The 22,611-nt window shown below is 53.6% G+C and overlaps 1 protein-coding gene across 2 annotated transcripts; it reads left to right on the forward strand.

Moving 5' to 3' along the window:
- The first annotated feature begins 2,053 nt into the window (after positions 1-2,053).
- GJB2 (gap junction protein beta 2) lies at positions 2,054-8,414 on the forward strand. Of its 2 annotated transcripts, none has more exons than XM_027116746.1 (2): positions 2,054-2,214; positions 6,373-8,414. In XM_027116746.1, exon 2 carries the CDS (start codon positions 6,395-6,397, stop codon positions 7,073-7,075), a length of 681 nt encoding a protein of 226 aa, XP_026972547.1. In that variant the 5' UTR covers positions 2,054-2,214; positions 6,373-6,394; the 3' UTR covers positions 7,076-8,414. The 2 variants fall into 2 exon arrangements, with proteins under 2 accessions (XP_026972547.1, XP_026972546.1); XM_027116745.1 differs by lacking the exon at positions 2,054-2,214 and adding an exon at positions 3,308-3,422 and having other exon boundaries at positions 6,373-8,155.
- Positions 8,415-22,611: the final 14,197 nt, after the last annotated feature.

The raw sequence follows: 22,611 nt of genomic DNA on the forward strand, positions 1-22,611 counted from the left end.
TGCACGCGGGCTTTCTCTAGTTGCAGAGAGCGGGGGCTACTCTTCGTTGCAGTGCGCGGGCTTCTCATTGCGGTGGCTTCTCTCGTTTCCGAGCACAGGCTCTAGGCGCGTGGGCTTCAGTAGTTGTGGCACACGGGCTTCAGTAGTTGTGGCTCGCAGGCTCTAGAGCACAGGCTCAGTAGTTGTGGCACACGGGCTTAGTTGCTCCGTGGCATGTGGGATCTTCCCGGACCAGGGCTCGAACCTGTGTCCCCTGCATTGGCAGGCGGATTCTTAACCACAGCACCACCAGCGATGTCCCTGCACCACTTTAAATACCGGTATAAAAGATCAGCTAAATTTTGAATGCCTGGGATTTGTCTTTTTGCTACTAAGTACATATGTAAAAACCTTAGTTTTTACTAAGGTTTTTGTTTTTGTTTTACTAAGGTTTTTGTCTTTTTGCTACTAAGTACATATGTAAAAAACCTTAGTTTTTTATATGTGTGTAAAAAACACACATATCTCTGACACTGTGAGGTGACAGGTGCAGCTGTAACACATACCCACCAGTTTAGCCATCAATATTTATTCAATGATACCCTGACCTTCCCTGAAAAGGGCCAGTCGTCTGTATCAGCTTCACTCAAGACCTACCCAGGAGACACCAGAGTTCTTCCATAAAACCGAGTCCAAAACTGTGCTCTATGTTGCTTGCTGCCTAGTTGATGAGGCTGGAGAGGCGGGCGCATCGGGCTGGGGAGGCTGAAGCGGAGGGCAGGACGGGTCAGGATGACCCTTTCAGGATGAAGACCTGAAAATGAAGGCTTATTTTCTTTCTTTTTTAAAAAATTAATTAATTTATTTATTTTGGGGGGCGTTGGGTCTTCGTTGCTGTGCGTGGGCTTTCTCTACTTATGGCAAGGGAGGGCTACTCTTCATTGCAGAGCACGGGCTTTAGGCATGTGGGCTTCAGTACTTGTGGCACACAGGCTCAGTAGTTGTGGCACACGGGCTTTGTTGCTCTGTGGCATGTGGGATCTTCCTGGACCAGGGATCAAACCCGTGTCCCCAGCATTGGCAGGTGGGTTCTTAACCACTGAGCCACTAGGGAAGTCCCTGAGGCTTATTTTCAATGTTTACATATAACAAAGTAATGCCTTTAACCAAAAATAATGCCGCAATATGATCGTGCTATTCACAGAATAATTACAGGATTTTTAAAACATTAAGCTGTGGTGTGATCTGCTAAGTGCGTATACATCTAAGCTCGTGTGACGATAACTTCAAATGTCCAGACGTGAGACCCTTTTTCCATCTTACCCTCCCTCCCCTCCTCTGCTCTGGAGGACACGAAATACCTCCACGAGATTTCTTGCCCCATCCGAATCCGAGTCTGGTTGGGAAGAAGACACCAGTGCACAGAAAACAACAGAAGTCACACCAAACAGAAGACAATCAGGTGCTGCGTTGTAGTTAAGATTTAAGAGCTGTAGGGGTTCTAACCATAAATCCTCAAATACAGAGTGGCTAGGATATTCAATCAGACAGCAATACACTGTCATTATGCAAATCAGGAGGATAAGTCAGGGAACACAGGAACAGGAAGTTGAACAGCAACCTGCGATCATGATATAGATACGAAAAGGCAAGGGGAAATCCTTCAGCGGGGGAAAGCGAGTCAGCTTTCAATGTCCAAACCGCCTTTACCAGCTGGCTTCCTGCAAAGGTTCCAGACACTTCCTTCACTCCAACCCCAGAGCCCCACAGAGCGATGCCCTGACAACCTGAAGGGCGTTCCCTGCCCCCCAGCTCCCAGGAGGCTCAGGCCAGGAAGGTTCCTCCAGGCCACCCACCTTTGCCTTGTAATTTCCAACCAGCCGATTCAGCACATCTCTCAGATGGGCCTTGTAGGGCTTTGTCTGTTCATGAACAGACACTCCTTCCCGGACTAAGACCTGGGGCTGGAAGGTGGGGTAGTGACAGGGGGACAAACTCAGGTTCGCCCAGCAAGAATGGCCTAAACTGGCCCGTGGCGATGAGGTGCAACCTTTAAAAGGAAAAGTCAGTACCTTTACGCTAATGTTCACAATCACGGGAAACCCATTTCTAAGGCCACATCTGCCCTGTCAGGGTGAATCATCTCTGCTCAACTTAAAACCGACCTAAGTGAAGCCAAGCGTGGGAGCGAGCACGCCTGCACCTCAGGGCTGGCCCCTTTGCAGGAATCCTGGGGTGAGTTTCCTGCCCCCCGTGCGGGACACAGTTCCCCAGACGCGGCCCACTCTCGCGATTTTAATTCTCCATCCACTTGCTTTGTGAATGTCAAAATACCCAGCCACATGTGAACAATGAAACCTTGTAATCCGAGCTCAAGCTTCCGGGAGAGGAACCGAGCTTCCCAGGGAGCCTCTCCAGAAATCCCACCAGCGCGCCCCTCCGAGACGTGTGTGCAGGGGAAGGGGTCGGTAGACTTCATTCAGGGGGGCTCCCCACCCCGAACTGAGTAACCTTCTTGCTATTTCTCAGCCGTGGGAGTAGGAGGACGTGGGCAGGGTCCGGGGGCACCCTCTGATGGGGCGCAGGGCTGGGCCCGCGTGCAGGGTCCCTGGCGCTGGCCTTGTGTCCTCACCACGTCCAACCCCGGCCCTTGGCACGTAGTGGAAAGTGATCGAATCAAACAGGAACTCAAGGAGACATTCGTTAAGTTTGCCTGCGAGGTTTGGGCGAGAAAGAAGCAGGCCCTTGGCCAAGCCCGGCGGTGCAAGCTCGGCGGTGCCCCCCCCCCCCCCGCCCACCGTGAACCCACATTCCCAGGAGGGAACCGGCCCAGGGCAACCGCGCTGCCCGGGGGGAGCCTCGCGGGGAACCGGACCTCCGGCCTGAACTTACTCTTCAAATAAAAAAAAATTAAAAATAAAAATTAAACCGGAGCTTTGACTACGACCGTGCTCTTGAACCGGTCCACGTAGAAATAACAATAACAGCAACGACAACGATCCTTTAACCTCACCCTCTCCCCAAAATCGCAGGGAGCCAAGGCTCAGCTTCGCCCCGCTCGGACCCGGGCGGCCGGGGGGCTGGGGGCGCGGGGATCCGGGGTGCTCGGGGGACTCGGGGACACGGAGAAGCGCTGAGGACCCGGGGCCGGTGCGCCCCGCCCGCGGCGCTGGGGGCGGCCGGACGCCGAGGAGCCGCCCCCTCCCGGACTTTCTCAGCAGCTCCGGGGAAGAGGCGGGGTGCCGAGCGCGGTTAAAAGGCGCCGACGAGCGCACAGGTGTCCAAGGCCCGAGCGCCCGGCGCGCCGAGCTCTCCCGACTCCGAGCAGATAGCGGCCTCCGCCGCCCCCCCGCGCCCCCTCGCCGCCGCCGCCGCTCCGGCCCCGCCGAGCGCTCCGCGAGACCCCGGGGAGTCCGCCCCGCCCGTGCGCCCCGCTCCAGTCGGTAAGGCCGGCTCCCACTCTCGGCTCCTCGGGACGGCTGGGGGCTGCGGACCCGGCGGGGAGAGACCCCAGGAGGCCTGGGGCTGTGGGACCCTCGGGGAGGGACCCGGGTACCCCGGGCTGGATCCGGCGCGCACCGAGGCCCCGCGCCGCCGGGTCCCGGGCAGTGGCAACAGCGGCGCTGGGGTGCAGGGAGGGTGGCGATCGCGAGCCCCTGGCCGGCAGCTCCTCGGGCCGAGTCTGGGGTTGGACCCGGCCGACCCCGCGGTGCGCAGCGCGCGGACTGGCCCGGAGCCGGGGCCGCGCGGGGAAGGAGGGCCGGACAGGTGCGCGGCCGCCGAGCCGCCTGGCAGCCGGCCTGGTTCCTCCGGGGAAAGCCTGGCACAGACACCGGCGCGCTTCGCCTGCCGCCACCAGGAGCCTGTCCACCAGGAGCCTGTCCACCAGGAGCCTCGACCTGGCCGAAGGGTTCGCTCAGAGAGGAAAGTCCATCCCGTGGGTTATGCGGAAGCTTAACCTGGAGGATACTGACCTTTGCCTCCTGGCGCCGCTTTGCCGCCCCGCACAGCCGGATCGAGTCCGCGCTGTGGTTGCCTGTTTTTCTCCTGCAAATTCGAGAGCGGCGTTTCCAGGGGGCGGTGCAGTCGGGGGGCAGGCGGGGTGGGGGGCGGCTTTCGGGGCGCTGGTCCCAAACCGGGAAGCCGTGCTTTAGGGCCGGCTGCGTCGGCCCTGAACGTCCCCTACCGGACAGGGAAGAAGCCTAACCCGTCCTCCAGCTTCCTGAGAGCTGGCCCCTGCGGCCGTCCCCCGGGACTCTCTCGAGATGTGTGGCGACAGCCGTGTCCCCATTTGCCCTTTGAGTCGGGGTCGGGAGTAGTGTGCGGCCAGTCACAATTATAGACACGGGGGGACGGGCGGGGGGCCTGTGGGCCAAAGGGCCACCATCAGCAGAAGTAAGGACTGCGAAGCTAAGGAGTAAGGGATCCCTTTTGCCCCTTCTGGAAGCTAGTACTTCACCCAGCAGCCTCCCGACAGGACAAAACAGCTCCTCCGCCCCCGACCCCACCCCCGCAGGTGTGGGCCGGCCAGGAAGGGCGGGGACCAGCACCCCGCTGCTCACTGTGGAGAGCAGTTTCATCCCGCTGGGTCGGTCCGCCTCTCCCTAGCCCATCGGGATCCAACTTTAATTTGCTCCTCTTTCTAAAGGATCTTTAGAACAGGTAGCTGCAGCACAACCAGGCGCTTTAAACAACAACAAGAGTATAGGGTTTACTTGGAACTGTCTTCTTCGCAGCCGCTGCTGACTGGACTGGTTTGAGGGGTGTGGGTCCTGCACTGGGCGCTGGCCTCATTCCAGATTTTTAGCCAGATGTACTGATACACGCCAGACGGTCTGTTTCTGTGAGTGTCCTGTTTCCACTTAGTAAGGGCCAGCGAAGAACTGGAGGGTCTGATTTCACAAGAGCTTTGAGTACACTGCTAGGGCAGGACGGACCAGGTGCAGAACCTAAGCCCTCCCGGACCGTCTGTATTTAAGGGTCAGGGCTGAGCCCAGAGCAGACCTTTTCCCAGGGATGTTTCTCTCTTTCGAGCTGAGCTGGCTGAGCATTTCACGAGGATGTCTCAACGCTCGTAGCTCTCCTGCCCTGACCCTTCTCATGTCTCTGCTGTGGCCTCTGAACGAGGTGGCCTTGGATGGTTTCAGCCAGACCTCGGTGCCCCCAGCAGCGCCCCAGAGGCAGCAGGGTGATCAGACTCTCCCCAACCTGCTCAGGAAGCCCATCGGGAGACAGGACCCGACTTGCTTAGAATAAGGAGAGCACTAAGCTTTTAAGTAAGAGAAGCTGGAGGACTGAGAACCAGTTTGGAAGGAGTGGACACATTACTCATCAGATTGTGGAGGGTGGGGTCTTGTTTAAAAGAGGCTTGATTGAGACAGACAGGTGTGACTCTTAAGTATGTGAAGACTGTTCATACCCTGGGATGAAGAGGCCACTGGCTGGTGGAAGGTGAGTGCACAGGCTTCCCAGGCCCCTTCAGTAGGCAGCACATCACCCAGCAGTGTCGGTACTGACCTGCAGTACCGTGAGGGTGCCCGGTAGGGCCAGTCCTGGGAAATCACCGAGTTAAACGTTGTCATTTTTTTTTTTTACAATGCACCCCTTTAGAAACACTTCTAAACACCATAGTCCATGATAAAAATGCACCGTCGCAACACTTTCCAAACCTGAGTACTAACCGATCAGTCAGTCCCAACAGGACAGCAAGGACCCCAATCTATACACAGAACGGTCACAAAAACCCACGCACACAGGGGCTTTTCTCCATGGAAGGACCATTTCTAACCTGCCCCTTTTCATATAGAGACAGGAAGTGAAGCCCTTTGAGAAACATTAAACGTGGATTTTACCATTGGGGACAATCATTTCACTGCTGCATCCCACATCCATGAAAATGAATTGAGATAAGTGAAGGAAGGAGGTGCTGCCGTGAGACTTGGCCTCTCGGCCTTGAAGGCCTCGAGGTCGTCCCTGGCTGGCACGAGGCCAGGGTACCGTCCAGAACAAGCACTTGGGAGGGCTGCATGCCGTTGGAGGGTTGGGGGGACCCGCGCAGGGGTTCAGTCAGCGCCTCCAGCAGGGCCCTGCATCGGCGCGCACGTTTGCCGGGGTGCCCCACCCCACGTGTTGATCGTGTGCTATGGACTGGGTGCACTACTCAGCTGGATATACCCCTCTTTACTAGAGAACGCGTTCCAGGTGTTCTGCGCACTACGCGGCTAGCCCTACGGCAGAAGAGGTTGGTTTGTTTTCCTCTTGGGTGAGGTAGTGTGAGAGCCGGCATTTGTTCGGGAAGGGATCTCTGGGCGCTCACTTGCCCGGACCCAGCAAGCCCCCCACGAGCCGGTCCTGCCCGGTCCCCTCCATGTTGTGTCACTTTGTCTTTTCCAGCGCAAACTGACCGGACGAGAAGATGGACTGGGGCACGTTGCAGACGATCTTGGGGGGCGTGAACAAACACTCCACCAGCATCGGGAAGATCTGGCTCACCGTCATCTTCATCTTCCGCGTCATGATCCTGGTGGTGGCCGCGAAGGAGGTGTGGGGCGATGAGCAGGCCGACTTCGTGTGCAACACGCTGCAGCCCGGGTGCAAGAACGTGTGCTACGACCACTACTTCCCCGTGTCCCACATCCGGCTCTGGGCGCTGCAGCTCATCTTCGTGTCCACGCCGGCCCTGCTGGTGGCCATGCACGTGGCCCACTACAGACACGAGAAGAAAAGGAAATTCATGAAGGGAGAGATAAAGAGTGAATATAAGGACATCGAAGAGATCAAAAGCCAGAAGGTCCGAATCGAAGGGTCGCTGTGGTGGACCTACACGGGCAGCATCTTCTTCCGGGTCATCTTCGAGGCCGCCTTCATGTACGTCTTCTACGTCATGTACGACGGCTTCGCCATGCAGCGCCTGGTGAAATGCAACGCGTGGCCCTGCCCTAACACGGTGGACTGCTTCGTGTCCAGGCCAACGGAGAAGACCGTCTTCACGGTTTTCATGATCGCCGTGTCTGGAATTTGCATCCTGCTTAATGTCACCGAATTGTGTTACTTGATGATTAGATATTGTTCCGGAAAGTCCAAAAAACCAGTGTAACACAGTAGCCAGCTTTAGCTACAAGAGAGCGTGGGAGGATGGGGCAATCCGTGCTCAGCTGTGGGGCACGGCCACCTGCGCCACCCAGGTCCAGCGTCTCGTCTTCAAGGCCACCTTTGACCCCCTGTAGATCTCACGTGCGACCCCAGATGCCCCCAGAGGCTGCACTCCTGCGAGTGTCCGAGCCTCTGCTGCTCTCCGAAATCGGTCCGGTGAGGCCCGAGCCAGCGGGGGTGACAGTGCCAACAGTACTTCCCTATTTCAGACAAAGGATATGGCGTTTGTCTTCCTTTCTTTGAGGAAAGGAGAGAAACGCCAGGGCCTGAAGACGATGCTGAGAAGGTCTGGTTGATCCCCTTAGGGCTACCTGTGCCATTTCCCTTGAATTAAAGGTAAACATGAGAATACTGGGTTTTTTATTTGCTTTGACGCTTTAGTCTTTAACAATGGACGAGGTTACCTAATGCTTCAAACTCTGTTATACTTTTTTAAGTGAAAATTTTAAATAAGATATGTTCTTTTGATCTACAAGGAACCATTCATTATACGTTCCTCTAATTTCGAAGGCTCAGATTATGATATGTAAACGGTGTATCATTAGATGCTCTCAGTGAATTTAAATACGGCCTTTCAGGTATGAATGGTTTGCAGTGCCACCAAGAGGCTGTCCGTTGCATGAATTGTGGCGTGTGCTACCTGGAAGCATTTCAGCTTCTCTCAAGTGAAACAAGCTAGAAGTCCTTAGTGATGCCTTTTAATAGCAAACGGCCTCATTTCAAAAACTTAGATGTGATTTTGTATGAGAAATACAGATTGCATGTACCACCAGCTACTACCGATGGTGGGTTGCCTCAAGACACCCTCAGCTCCCCTACGACGTTGCCTTTTCCACTCCCATGGTCCACGGGAAGAATACTGGCTGAAAGAGATTGCTTGGGAGTATTTTATTGCCACGGTACAATTTAATGGTGCAGAACAAAATGGAAAAATTGCGGGGGGGTAGTTACTGTTTCTAAAGAACAGAGGGAGAGACTAGACCCTAAATTCTGACAATTAAAAATGAGTTTCATCTACTTCAAAGGTTTGTTTGCTTCCCTTTTCAGCATCCAGGTTTTTTAAGTGAAAACAGAATTAATAGACACTTTTTAAAAATACAAACTAGGGTTTAGATAACTATTTAGCAGTTCTATAAGACAAATTGAATCCTAATATTATCATGATGCTTGACATGGTTTCCAAAAAATGGTACTCAACATACTTCGATGAGAGTAAAGATTTTCCTGTTGCCAAGAATAGCATTATAAAAACATTTTGTAATAATAAATACTAGCTTTAATTACATACTTGTAACTAAAATAATTTTGTCATATCTCAAGTCATTTAAATATTAAAATATAATTAATTCACATAATAGTTATTTAAAATCTATTACAATTTTTAATCGAATAGCAGCTTTTAATTTCACCTATATCCAGTTTTGTAAAAGTATGTTAATATTTTATATTTCAAACACTAAATGGGTAAGTTACCACGGTGTCTGTCCGCGATTCTGGGACTCTTCCACGCCAGTTACAGAAAAACCTATCACCAGAAAGACTGACAGGGAAGGGAGAAAGGATGATTCCTACCCCGCCCCACGCTCACCGCTAAAGGGTTTCTGAGGAACACGCACAGTGTGGGGTATGGATTGCCTTCGCTGCTTGGAGGATGCTGAGTTGCGGTCACATGACCAGTCTGGCTCCTAGAAGAATTATTTAAACACTTTAAAATGTTATTCACGGTCAAGGTTGGCTGAGGCATGAGAAAAATTCTGTCAGGTGTCTTTTCTATGGGGTTTTCTACAGGATTTCATACAAATGCACGTTTGTATATAACCACAACTGGTCTCATAAACTGTTTTCTGTTCCGGGAGCCCTTTCCCATCCCTGTGTGTGGCTTGCTGGCCCCGGCACCCTCCCGGGACAGCCAGCAACAGGCCCGTGGTCTGAGCCTTCATCCAGGGGCCTGAAAGCACTGTACACATCAGTAATTACGAGTGCTCTTATGAGGAGCCATGCGCCTTTTAGATGATTTTTTTTTTTTTTTTGGCTGCACCGCGCAGCTGGTGGGATCTCACTTCCCCAACTAGGGATCGAACCCGTGCCCTCGGCAGTGAGAGCACGGAGTCCTAACCACTGGGCCGCCAGGGAAGTCCTTAGATGGATTTAAAAGGACAAAAAGCAGTCAACTTTCCTCCAGGTGATAGAGAAAGGATGAGAAATGGTCCCCGACCACCTTCCAGGGTGCCCTACACACAGCCCGTCACGGGAGCACGTGACTTTTTAAATAGATGTGCTCACTTACAAGCTATGAAGATTGTTACTCTCGGGTATTAAAAGACTAGATTGAAATAATCACAGATGACTACTGACCACTTGTAAGAACTTACAGACAGGCTTGGCCACATGCCTGAAAATTAGAGCTTGAACCCTGGAAATGATCGTCCTGAGTCTACATCTCAGACCATCCACTTACAATTCGTAGTAGGTAAGAAAAAGCTCCGTTTTGTCTTGTTTTGCTTTGGGTCGCGCCGTGCGGCTTGCGGGACCTTAGTTCCCCGACCAGGGATAGAACCCAGGTGCCTGCAGTGGAAGCGCGAGTCCTGACCACTGGACCGCCAGGGAAGTCCCTGTTTTATTTTTAACGATTCCACCAAAGTTCTCCGTGTCAGGTTGGCCACAACAAGCCTGTGGCCTCACAGGCCAGCCTCGGGAGGGCCTCGGCGCTGGCCAGGTGCCAGCATGACCTCTGGGACCTTAAGAGGCAGTGGGAACAGCCCAGCTGCTAATTCTTCCTTGTTCGAGGACACTAGCAATCCTGGTCTCACCTCTTCCGTACGTGTGAGGCTCTCGGCAGGTGGATCCGGGTTGAATCAGGAGGACAGAGGTGGGGTTCTCGGGGTGGCCGAGGCTGAGCTGCCCCTCACGGGGTCACTGACCGTGGGGGTGGGCCGGGGCGCAGGCAGCGCGCCGAGGGGTCACCGTGGGTACACAGGGGCTCATCTGCTTCTCCAGACCTGTTTCCTCATCTTAAAGGGCCTGCCGAATACTCCCCGAGGTTAATGGCAATCCAACTGCGAAGTAAGTCAGAAAGAGAAAAACAACTACCGCATATTAACGCATACATGTGGAAACTAGAAAAATGGTACAGATGAACCGGTTTGCAGGGTAGAAAGAGAGGCACAGATGGAGAGAACAAACACATGGACACCAAGGGGGGAAAGTGGTGGTGGGATGAATTGGGAGATTGAGATTGACATATATACACGAATATGTATAAAATAGATAACTAATAAGAACCTGCTGTATAAAAAATAAATAAAATTCAGAACTTCAAAAACAAAAATAAGGTAATTTACGTAAACCTCTCCGCGCAGGAAAGCACAAAGCGGAATACCATTGAGCTTTTCCACTGGACGGATCCCAAGCTGCACAGTGGATGGATGGGGCTCTAGACAGGAAGGACCCTCGCAAAGCTCGACACACGGGAAGCCTGGGGAAATGCCCGTTTCCTCAAAGCCTGAAATAAGTCCAGTTGGGCTGGGCCGGGGGACTGAGACACCCCTGAGGAGGGGGAGGAAAGGCAGAGGGGGGATGGGACAAAAGGGCAGCCCCGTTTGTAACTGGAGAAAGATCACGCGTAAGAAAGCAAGCTCTGATTCATCCCCTTAGGGTCGCCACACACCTTCCGCCCACATTACCAAGTACTTTACACACAGGACGTCATCGAAGCCGCCCAGAAACGCTCCAGAGTTGTAGCCGAGGCCTCGGGATGGTGGGAGCAGCTCAGGGCAGGGGCGCAGGGGATGTGGGCGGGATTCCGGAACCCCCAGGGCTTAATTCCTGAAGCTGGCGGCCCTTCCCCAGCGCCGGCAGGGCTGAGGGATCCCGCCTCCGGAGACACCGGTTCCGCTCCTGCCCCCCGCTAAGTATTTATTTACTCAGCCAGTATTTACCGAGTGCAGGGGAGAACAATGAAATCCACGGGAGTAGGAGGGCCGGGGCCCGGCAGTGCGGCCACCAGGGCACCTGCAGGTCGGGTGAGGGAAGAGCCGCAGGTGAGAGACAGAGGCCGGGGCGGTGAGGGGCCCGAGAAGGGGCCTCTGGGCTGGCGTGACATCTGCCGCAGGACACCTGCTTCCCTGTCTTCTCTGCCCTCTGCTGGTCCAGGAGGAGTCTGTCTGCCACTCAAGAACCTTCCATAGACGAGAACACGTCCAAGTTCAGCCCTAACTTCATTTTCCAGCGACACGGGTCCTCGTTCGCCATTCATTCGTCCACTCACTATTGAGCTGCTCCTGGGTCCGGACCCACTGGGTCCAGGCAGAGAAGAAACAGGACCAGACGCACTCTCGCCTCCGCCGTGGAGCCCGGCCCCGGCCAGTGTCCAGCAGGAGGGGCACCTCTGGACCCCCCTGTCTTCTCCGCAGGGAGGCGGGCCCGGCGACCACCTGGGACGTGGCCTTATCGCTAAAGGGGTCTGATCTCGAGTTTGCTTTTTAACAGTCTCATCACCTTTCCTCATTGTCAATCAAAAAGGCCCCCGATGTGATGTGTGTAATTGTAGAATTACTATATAAATACATTTGCTTTGGGATTAAATACAGAAATAGATAAAGTCAAGGTGAAAGTCTCCTCTCCAGCCCTGCTCAGAGTGTGGGTACCAACGTCTCGGTGCAGCGCCCCCCAGGAGTCCCGCGTTGCAGGTGCTCACAGGCAGACACGCACACACACACACAACCACACTGTTGGTTGGCCTGCAATTCTTACGCCATTTTCTCTGTGGTAGCGTCTCGTTTGGTAATGCGCCTTGGATCTCGCTGCGGGTCTGTGTGTAGCTCTGACTTGTTCTTTTTAACAGACGTGCAATGTTCTGCGGAATGCCTAGCCTTAGTCGTGTAACCATGGCCTCGTTAGTGAGCAATGACACCGTTTCCAGCTTTTCACAAAGAGGACCCCCCTTCCTCCCCCCTTCCTCCCCCCTTCCTCCCCCACTCCTGCCCACTCCTGCCCACACCTCTACTTTCCCCTGTAGCACATGTGTCACATGGATTTTCCAGCCTAAATCCAGGACTTGGCCTTCTCCTGGGTGGATTTCATCCTGCTGGTCCTGGCGCGTCCCTCCGGTCCATTAGACCTTCCTGGGCCCTGTATTCAGTTTATTAGCAATGCCTTCCAACTGTACATCACCTGTCAGTTTACTGAGCCTTCAGTTACTTCAGCCGATAAAAAGGTTGACTGTGGAACGCTTCCAGACACTTCCTTCGAGCTTTGCCGCAGTCCCTTTACCAGCAGGCTTGGAGTTTTCAGGATAAATGTACTTAGCTGGGTCTGGTTTGCACATTTGCTTCTTACTAGTAAGGATATTATGACAACTGGGTGAAGGGTCTTACACAAACATCCGAGTGTGTTTGCCACTCCATTATCCACTCTAGACACACTCGCTGAGGTCCTCGCGTGCAGAGCACCGGCGGGCCCCTGGCGAACGCAAAAATGATTCCAGAAGAGGTCACGGTGTGCAGGACAGATGTGTCCCAGGCGGTCACTTCACAGCACAGAACGTCGACTAGCTGGGTGTGACCTGCACACCAAGTCCCGCAGGAAGAGGTCGGGGCCGGAAATCGTTTCTTTGGGGCCTAAAGGAACACAAACTGAACCATGAAAGATGGCAGCCTTTTGCCAGGAAAGGAGGCTGCTGTTCAGTCTGGTGATCTTCCATTTCTCTGAGAAGCTGCATGACTTATCAAGACCGATTTCTGCCACCGTTACAACTGGCCGGCGGGTTTCTGGGCAGCCCAGTGGGGACGGGACCCCTAAGCGATGCTTCCGCTTGCCTCAAGGGAACTGCGGGGCGCGGCACCCCCCCACTACACCCCCCGCTTCCCTGGCGACTGCAGGGCGCCAGGTGGAGGCGGTCTCCTTAAGAACCGGCCGCATCTACCCTCATGGAAACCACGTTGCTTCCTTGCTCTGGGGTTTGTATTTCCAATTTGTAGGTACATGGCCGTTGTTCTTTAGGGTAACCGTAAAAAAATGAAAAACAAAATTCACATGTAAACATGCACCATTTCCTCTCATAAACAGGATATGAGCAGTATTAGCAAACTTCTATGATCTCGTGGTTATATTTACAAGGTTCTGATTTAGGTTTTTCCTCGGGCTTCTCTAACTATTCCATTGCTTGTATTTTGAAATCTTACCATCCAGGGCCATGAATGCCACGTTGAGATTATTTCTTATTCATCACTCATCTGTGGGGCAGGGAAGTCTCGTATTTAAAATATTTTTAAACCGTCATCTAATATTAACACAGCAACTCTTTAAGTATTCAGTATTATTTGGTCTTAATTCCCTTACGCTGTCTGGGGAGAAAATCACCTAATATATTCCACTCAGAGTTTTCAGGCTCTTTTCTAACTGTGATACCTACTTTACAAAACTTGAAGAGTCGGTTTAGGGCCATTGTGAGTCACAAGAACTCAAGAAAGCATGAATTTTTCCCATTTGCCTCGACTTTTCCAAAAGGAAAAGATCTCAGTGTAAACAGGTATTTGTTTGCCCACGTTCACAGCAGCATTGCTCACATATGCCAAAGACTGGAAGCATTACAGGCGTCCATCAACAGATGAACAGATAAAAAAATGTGGTTCATATATTCAATGAAATATTATTCAGCCTAAAAAAAAGGAGATTCTGACACAGACTACACCATGGATGAACCTTGAGGACATTATGCTGAGTGACATAAGCCATTCACAAAAGGACAGATACGGCGTGATTCCACTTCTATGAGGTCCTTAAAGCAGTCAGACTCACAGAGACAGAAGTAGAAAGGTGGCTGCCAGGGGCTGGCGGGAGCTGGGGGGGGCATAATAGTTTAATGGGGACAGAGTTTCAGTTTGGGAAGATGAAAAGCTCTGGTGCTGATAGTGGTGATGGCCGCACAATAACGTGAACGCACTTTGAAGTGTGAGCATAAAAATGGTAATATGGTAAATTTTATGGTATGTATATTTTACCATAGTTTTTTAAGATGTCTTTTCTCAACACAAGAGACAGTGGATGGTCTCCATGAAGGACTCTGACGGTGACCACAAGCCCTAAGAAGTGTTCTGAGCCCAGACACATGTCACACACTGCGAACGTCTCCAGGCTAGTTTACTAGCGCTGTAACGCCCCACGTAACTCCCCGGATTAGCCATAAACATGATGCAAATGAGACAAGTCTGAGCAAGGAACCCAGTCCTTCCTGACCCGTGGGGAACACTCCTTCTCAAGTCCGGTCAAGTTCAGATGCAGGAGTGACCTCTCCTCACCTCGGAAGTACTTGCTGTGCTCTGTTGCCCGTGCCAGGGAGGATATTACGAATAGAAAGGATGTTCAGGAATGGTGATGAAAACAGAGGAAATTCCCGTGGCCAGATCGTAAGAGCTCACGTGCCTCTAAGTCCCCGAGCTGCCGCCAAGTCCCCGGTCAGCTCCTCTTCCGAAGCCGGTGTGAATTCACGCCCACTGCAGTACCGTGCCCCGGTTTCACTTCCACCCCAGACGGAAGCAGCAGCTTTCACAGTACTCACGTCCCCTGAATCCAGAAGCACACGGGGGCAGAGTGTGCTCCCAGCCGGCAGCACGTTAAGTCACAAAAAGAATTCTTGTGGGCTTTTCGTTCCCAAGCATCATGACCACTTTTGTGTTTCTGAAAACGTGTGCAAAACTCCGGCAGCAGCAGAGTCACCGTCTTTACGAGAAACAGGAAAGGACACTTCTGTGCTTGTTGGCCGTTTTAAACAGTGATTTCTTCGCGGCTCCTTCTGCTTGGTCAGGGACAGGAAGGTCCTTTTGTTTATCACCTGGGAGATGGTGGAGAGCTGAGCTGAACGGCTGCGTGTGTCGCTGCCTCGGGGCCGTCCTGTGCGGCTGGGGACCGGGGGCCGGGGGGGACACTGGCCCCTCGTGTGCACAGGGCCTTGATGAGAGCCGCAGGGATCGAAACCCCAGGAGCTCCTGCCCTGACCCCCTACCTCTCCCACGTCCCCTGCGTGCACCCTGAGATGAGACCCCAAGGACCTGAACAAAACCCCAGTCTATTGTTTGAACTGACCGACCCCACCTTATTCTGGGACCCCAGAGCGGTCCACCCTGGACCCCAATAAAGGACATGCCCAGGTCCTGCTTCTCTCTGTCTCTGCACCTGCCTTGACCTCCCCGGGCGGCCCCGGTTCGTCCTCCAGGACCCGTGAGTCCTAAACTTCTCTGTCTCAACTCCCCAGTCACCGTCCAGCTCCAAGTGCGCCGCCGGCACGGGGCTCACGACCAGAGTCAGAGCAGAGAGCGGAGCTGTGGTCCCGCCAGAAAGGAGCGGAACAGACGAAACTGGCAAATGTCCAGCACTGCTTTTACAGGTGCAGGAAGGCCCAGGGGCCAAGGAGGAAACACTTGATCCCAGGGACGAGCACAGAATAATTCTGGATTCACCCGCGCAGTCCCAACACGGCTCTGAGGAGTCACGGTGCCCTTGCAGGAGGACGGGGGATCGTTCACGTTGCGACAGTGGCAACAGTCCGGGGACGTTTCAGGTGGAGGAACAAGGCGAGCGGTGCCCGAGGGGACAGAAGACGGAAGGTGGGCCGGCGCGGCTGTGGAGCTTGTCGTGTGGGGACGGGATGTGAATGCTGCTCCAGGGAGACAGCTCTGAGCTCCAGGCGCCGCAGAAGGGAGGCTGCAGGGACGGGAAGGGCCAGACACCCTCGTGCAAGGCTCAGGTCAACCCAAGGGGTCGTGCACCTCGCAGTTCGTTAAGGGGGTAGATCTCCCGTTAAATGTTCTTACCGAGAGACAGAGAGAAGAAGGACGCACGCTCTCTGTGTAGCGAGACCCCGAGCCAGCGTGTCCCCACAGCGGTGCAGAGGGACTTTGGGGCCAGGACGAAGGCCAGGCTTTCCAAGGACACAGGCCCCGAGATCCCTCCTGAAGGCTGTGCAGACGGCGGCAGCAGACCGTCTGTCGGGGTACAAGGAAGCGGCTCCTCTCAGCGAGGCCTGGACATGGACGGCTCTCCCGGGGGGGAGGCCCTGGCCTCCTTTCCAGCCTTCTTCCCGAGGCTGCCCGGCCTCCCTCCTGCTCCGAAGTGTCCTCTTTCCACCCATGTTTGTGGAGACGGTTCAGCGTTTCTCGTGCTGACATCACTGGTGCAAACCAGTCCTGCAGAATGAATGGTAGCACAGTGGCTACCTGAGCTTTTCCACAACCATTAGGATTCTTCACATTAAAGATCCCAAAGCATGTTTGGTCTGAAAAACAAAAGCCATGAAAACGCTGGTGCCTGTTTCCACGGAAGGGAAGCTGTACCTCCAGAAACGTGAGCTCATCAGCAGTGCTGAGTTTGGCCCCGAGCCCTTGTAAAATTGATCGTGTGATCTAAGCAAAGGACGCGTAAAGTCGGTTGGATAGAGGACACCAGGTATTCTGCTGGCCGTCCTCAACTGCGCCGCCTCCCAGGTGGGAAGATGGGTCCCTCTAGGAAGACGGCAGAGGCTTTAAACATTTATCGTCAACAACAATAGGGACTTCCCTGGCGGCGCAGCGGTTAAGAATCCGCCTGCCAACGCAGGGGACACAGGTTCGAGCCCTGGCCCGGGAAGATCCCACATGCCACGGAGCAACTAAGCCCGTGCGCCGCAACTACTGAGCCTGCGCTCTAGAGCCCATGAGCCACAACTACTGAGCCCACATGCCTAGAGTCCATGCTCTGCAACAAGAGAAGCCACCGTAATGAGAAGCCCGCTCGCCACACCCAAGAGTAGCCCCTGCTCGCCACAATTAGAGAAAGCCTGTGCGTAGCAACGAAGACCCAATGCAGCCAGAAATAAAAATAAGTAAATAAATAAATAAATAACAACAGTAATATGCAATGTTTGTAAGCTGCTTTGTAGCCTTTCCTGGTGCCTTCACATCTGTGGGTTCATTTAAGTCCTGTACTCCACACTTTGAGTTTGTTGGTATTATTCCAGGTTCACAGATACAGAAATTAAGTTCAGAGAGATTAGCAGGCTTCCCCCATGGTTATACAACTTATCATAACCAACACTCGAGTAACTTTTTGAGCATCCAGACCATTTATGAGAAAGAGCCCGGCATTGTGGCCGCACGTGGGCCTTGGTAGGGCTGGCAGCTGCCACAGTTCACCCCCTTGCCACGGGAGTGACCCCAAGTCGCAGAGGAGCAAAGTGCTGCAAAGAACTAGGTGGCCCGTCCAGAGCAAGACAGCGAACAGGGGCCGCGTCGGGACTTGAAGGACCTCCGCCTTTTGTGACCTGCAAATGCGTCATTCCGTCTGAACCTCTGCCCAAGGAAGCATTCATGTCACTGGTAGATTACTCTAAACTTCTCCAGAATTTCAACCACTGGCACTCAGCGTAAGCACCATCTCTGTTTTTAAAATGGTGGAGAACAGTGACCTGAAGGCCCAGCGAAAGGGAAGAACTTTCAGAACCCACCATCACAGGGTCGAGAGTAGGCGTGTCTGGATTCTGAGATCCTTCTGCCGAGACAAAGAGAAGCAGCCTCCTGCCTGGAGGAAGCGGCCCGACCTCAGATCCCGGTGGCGGAGTGGGGCCAAGGGGGAGGCCCGGGCGACCCGCAGGTGCTACTCTCTGGGTCAGGACAGGTGTTCGGAAAGGGTGTGAGGGCCTCATCTCCCACGACCGAGGAAGAAGCAGACTTTGCTGCTGGAATAAAGGAATAGGACCGTAGAAGCTGAACGCCCGAGAGTCCGGAGCCCCGGGCAGATGGACGGCAAGCACGCCCAGCACCTCGAGGGGACCAGCCACCGGGCACTGAGCTGACAGGGGGAGCAGGGCAGCCAGCAAGCAGCCCGGCCTGGAGGCCCTGAGGACCCGTCAGCCGTGGACCGTCGTGGCCTGAGGCTGGGGGGCACGCCCGCACCCCTGGTGAACGAGAGCCACAGCCCTGCCCCGGCCCGTTCCCATGCTCCACCAACACCTACTCAGTGCCCACGTGTACAGACCCGCCTCTTAAATGCCCAGGGGAAGCTCCATCCAGGTGAAAAGCGAGACAGGAGGGCAACGGTGCCGGGGCACCCCCGAGGGCTCCTGGGGGACAGCACCCCAAGGTGCCCTCCCAGCCCCTCCTTCAGGGGGCTCCACGCGTGGATGAGCTCGGACGGTGGGGCTGGCCCGCGAGGCTCAGTCCCCGGCTCTGCTCTGCTCTGTGCCCCGGGGGAGCCCACAGGCGGTGTGCACGCAGCCGATTCTGTTCTGGAAGGAGAATTGGAAAGCCGCTTGCCGTGCCTTTATAAAGCTGATGCTTGATTTCCACTTCTGGGACCCGCGTCTTATTTCTCCTCGCCTTCTGAACTTGCGGGGAGCTCGGAGGGTGCCGACGTCGACTTGGATTAAATGAAATCCCCGAGAGCCCAGCGCCCACCGCTGGCCCCACTCAGCACCAAGGGCCTGCTGACTCTCCACCCACAGAACAAAGGGGGGACGGGTTGGTCCTGCCTCGATGCAGGGGACGCTCGACAGCGGAGGGGACACTGCAGGAGCCTGGGAGCTTGCTAGATGAGGCGGGTGGACCCTCGCTAAGCAGACGTGGGGCCAAGTGACGCACGGCAGCAAGACCAGAGGGAAGGACAACCCCGCCCCCCCAAGGGTGTCCAAGACCTGCCCGCTCCCCACGCCTTTGCCCCACCCTGGGTGGGCGGCCTGCAGCCGGAGCCCCTCTGACATCACCACAGCCTCTGAAGGCCCCCTCGACGTCCTCGGAGCCACCATTTCTGGAAGACCCCGTCCTCCTCTGCATCTGGTCTTGGCGTCAGGACACTCCTCCAGCTGGAGGGTCTGCGGCCGCCCTGACCGCACAGAGTGGATGTCGCCCTAAGGACCCCCTCCACCCTCGCAGCCACTGCCACACAACTGTCCCAGCGCGGAGCTCCCTGCACCTCCCTCAGAGGCTCCTCTGCTCAGAACTGGCTCTGTTTGCAGGACTCCTGGCCAGAGAGATGTGGAGACGGGCTCCTGACTCTCAGGCCTCAGGGTCATAAGCAGGCTAGTCCTGTAAGTCCTTGAGAGACAGGTTTGTAGTTCGAAGCCACAGAATCAAGCAGAGCTTTTCAGTGAAGTCTTTATTTTCTAACTCAGAGGACATTCAGAAACATTCCCATGACCACCTAGAACAGTGAAATGCACGGGGACAGAACCGCAAAGGGGCTGGGGGAGGGGGAGGGGACGATGACCCCCGACCACGGGTTCTGGACACGGGGGGGTCAGCTCTCACTGACCTGCTGACACTCAGGGACCGTTTCCAGCTCTGGGACTCAGCGAGGTGGGCGTCCTTCACTCTCCGACCGAGATTCTGCACCTGTGAGCCTGGAGGACACCCTGCACGGCCGTTCCCTGCTGTAACCCACACGGTACCCCCGGGGGCTGCCGGCCTCCTGGGCCCATCGTCACCTGGCAAGTGCCCAGGAGCGTCCGAGAGCTCTGGGAACGCTCAGCTGGCACTGCTGCCACCCACTCAGAGCTCCTCCTTGTCTGCAGGCCCCCAGCACCCCCCGGCCTCGGACACCCCAGGCACGGCGCTCCCCGCCCGGCGCCGTGCTCTCTCGCACACGGTGCTTGTCACCCTCAGGCGCCCCGGGACCGCCCTGCAATGCTGGGTTCGTGGGGCAGCCCTTCTGCTCCTCCCCAGAGCTCCTGCAAATGCCCCACCCTGGGGTCTCCAGGTCTGGCTCTTTTCTGGGAAGGTGAACTCATCCTGTCTCTTCACTTTGGAGCCCGTGTGCACAGTGGGGAGCGGGGGAGACTCCTCCCAGGATCTCCTGCTGCCTGAGGGGTAAACTCCTTCTGAACTGTCATCCAACGTGTGCCTTTCACATCTGGTCCCCGTCTCTGTTTCCAAACCCATCTCTTATTGCTTCCTTAGCGAAGTCCTTCACTCCAGCCCAAATGGTCTCTGCCTGGAGCTGTGGATATGTCCCATTAGCTTTTTTTTTTTAATTGTGGTAAATACACATAACATAAAATTTACCATTTTTAAGTGCGCAGCTCTGTAGCGTTAAGCACCTTCACGTTGTTGTGCAGGCGTTACCACCATCCGTCTCCAGAACCTGTTCATCTTCCCAAACTGCAGTTCTGTCCGCATTAAACACTAACTCCCCATTCTCCCCTCCCCCAGCCCCCGGCCCCCACCAGCCTACTTTCCGTCTGTATGAATTGACTTATCTAGGGACCTCATATAAGTGGAATTGTACAGTATTTGTCTTTTAGCGTCTGGCTTATTTCACGTAGCGTAATGTTCTCAGAGTTCATCCGTGATGTAGCCTGTGTCAGAATGTCCTTCCTTTTTAAGGCTGATAATATTCCATTGTGTGGATGGACCACATCTTGCTAATCCATTCATCTGTCCTGAGCTCTTGGGGTGCTTCCACGTTACAGCCACTGTCACTAATGCTGCTATGAACGTGGGTGTACAAATATGTCTTTGAGACCCTGCTCTCAATTCTTTTGGGTGTATTCCCGGAAGTGGGATTGCTGGATCATATGGAAATTTTATTTTTAATTTTTGGAGGAACCACCAGGCTGTTTTCCACAGCAGCTGAGCCATTTTGCATTCCCACCAGCAATGCACAAGGGCTCCAATTCCCCCACACCCTTGCCTGCACTTGTTATTTCCTGGGTTTTGCTGTTTGTTGCTGTTGTTAGTAACCGTCCTAATGAGCATGAGGTGATATCCCGTTGTGGTTTTGATTTGCTTTTCCCTAATCATTAGTGAAGCTGAGCATGTTTTCATGTGATCACTGGCCACTTGCATATTTCTTTAGAGAAATATCTATTCAAGTCCTTCACCTGTTTTTGAAATGGGTGAGTTTTTTGTTGCCAAGTTTTAGGAGTTCTCTATACTTTCTGGATATTCATTCCATATCAGATATAGGATTTGCAAATGTTTTCTCCCATTCTGTAGGTTGTTTTTTACGCTGTGGGTAGTGTCCTTGGACGCACAAAGGTTTTGATTTTCACGCCGTCCAGTTTGTCTACTTTTCTTCTTTGTGGCCTGTACCTTTGGGATCATAGCCACATAGCCAAGAAATAATTGCTGAATCCAACACTGTGAAGCTTTAGCCCTATGTTTTCGTCTAAAAGTGACAGTTGTAGTCTTCTGTTTAGGTCTTGGATGCAATGTGAGTTACTTTTTGTATATGGTGTGAGGCAGGGGTATAACTTCCTTCTTTTGCATGTGCATATTCAGTTTTCCCAGCGCCATGTTTAAAGAGACTGTCTTTTCCCCATTGAATGGTCTTGGCATCCTTGTCAAAAATCATTTGACCATATTTGCGAGGGTCCATTTCTGGGCTCTATTTCTGTCCCATTGGTCCATCAGTCTGTCTATTTGCCAGTACCACACTGTTGTGATGACTGTGGCTTTGTTGTAGGTGTTGAAATCAGGAAGTGTTTGTCCTCTGACTTTGTTCTTCCCTTTCAAGTCTGTGTTTTGGACGTTCCTGAGATTCCATGTACACTTTAGGGTGGGCTCTGCGCCCATCCCTTTGCTCTCTGCCATTGCACTGTTACACCTCGTGTCTGGGGCTTTCTTCCCAGCTGTCATTCAACCCAGGGAGGGGGAAGGAGGGAGACACAAGAGGGAAGAGATATGGGAACATATGTATAACTGATTCACTGTTATAAAGCAGAAACTAACACACCATTGTAAAGCAATTATACTCCAATAAAGATGTTAAAAAAAAAAAAAAATTCCAGCTCGGTTCCTCCCTGGAGATTCCCACCCACATTGACACCCTCCTCTGAGCTCCTGCTTCCTTCGAGTCCTGTCCTGTTCGTTCAAGACAGTGTCTGTCTCTCTTCTTCACTCTTAAATCCGTAATCCTCAGCTTGGAGGTCACCCAATCCGCCGGTCCTTCTTGTAACACGGTGGGGTTTTTTCTTTAAAGCACTCATCATGAGTAACAATGAACTAATTTCTTTTTTTCATAAATTTATTTATTTTATTTATTATTTTTTGGCTGTGTTGGGTCTTCGTTGCTGTGTACAGGCTTTCTCTAGTTGTGGCAAGAGGGGGCTACTCTTCGTTGCAGTGCACGGGCTTCTCTTGTTGCGGAGCACGGGCTCTATGCACGCAGGATCAGTAGTTGTGGCGCATGGGCTTAGTTGCTCCTCTGTACGTGGGATCTTCCCAGACTAGGGCTCAAACCCGTGTCCCCTGAATTGGCAGGCGGATTCTTAACCATTGCGCCACCAGGGAAGCCCAACAATGAACTAATTTCTAAGTTAATTCTTAAACATGCAGATTCTAAGACAAACAGTTCTTTCACATTTGAACATCCCTGAAGCAGGGAGCTGTGTCCTGCGATTAATGACATCTTAGCATCATAAACGTAGCTTTTATTTTGGTGGAACAAAGTACAGGGCTCCCTGCTTCTCTAAAGTTCACTTTATGCCACTTTGCTTTTACCAAAGATCTGCAT

This window comes from Aethalodelphis obliquidens, unplaced genomic scaffold (genome assembly GCF_003676395.1).
Source record: "Aethalodelphis obliquidens isolate GAN/ISIS:26980383/991018 unplaced genomic scaffold, ASM367639v1 scaffold16, whole genome shotgun sequence".
Lineage (NCBI taxonomy): Eukaryota > Metazoa > Chordata > Mammalia > Artiodactyla > Delphinidae > Aethalodelphis > Aethalodelphis obliquidens.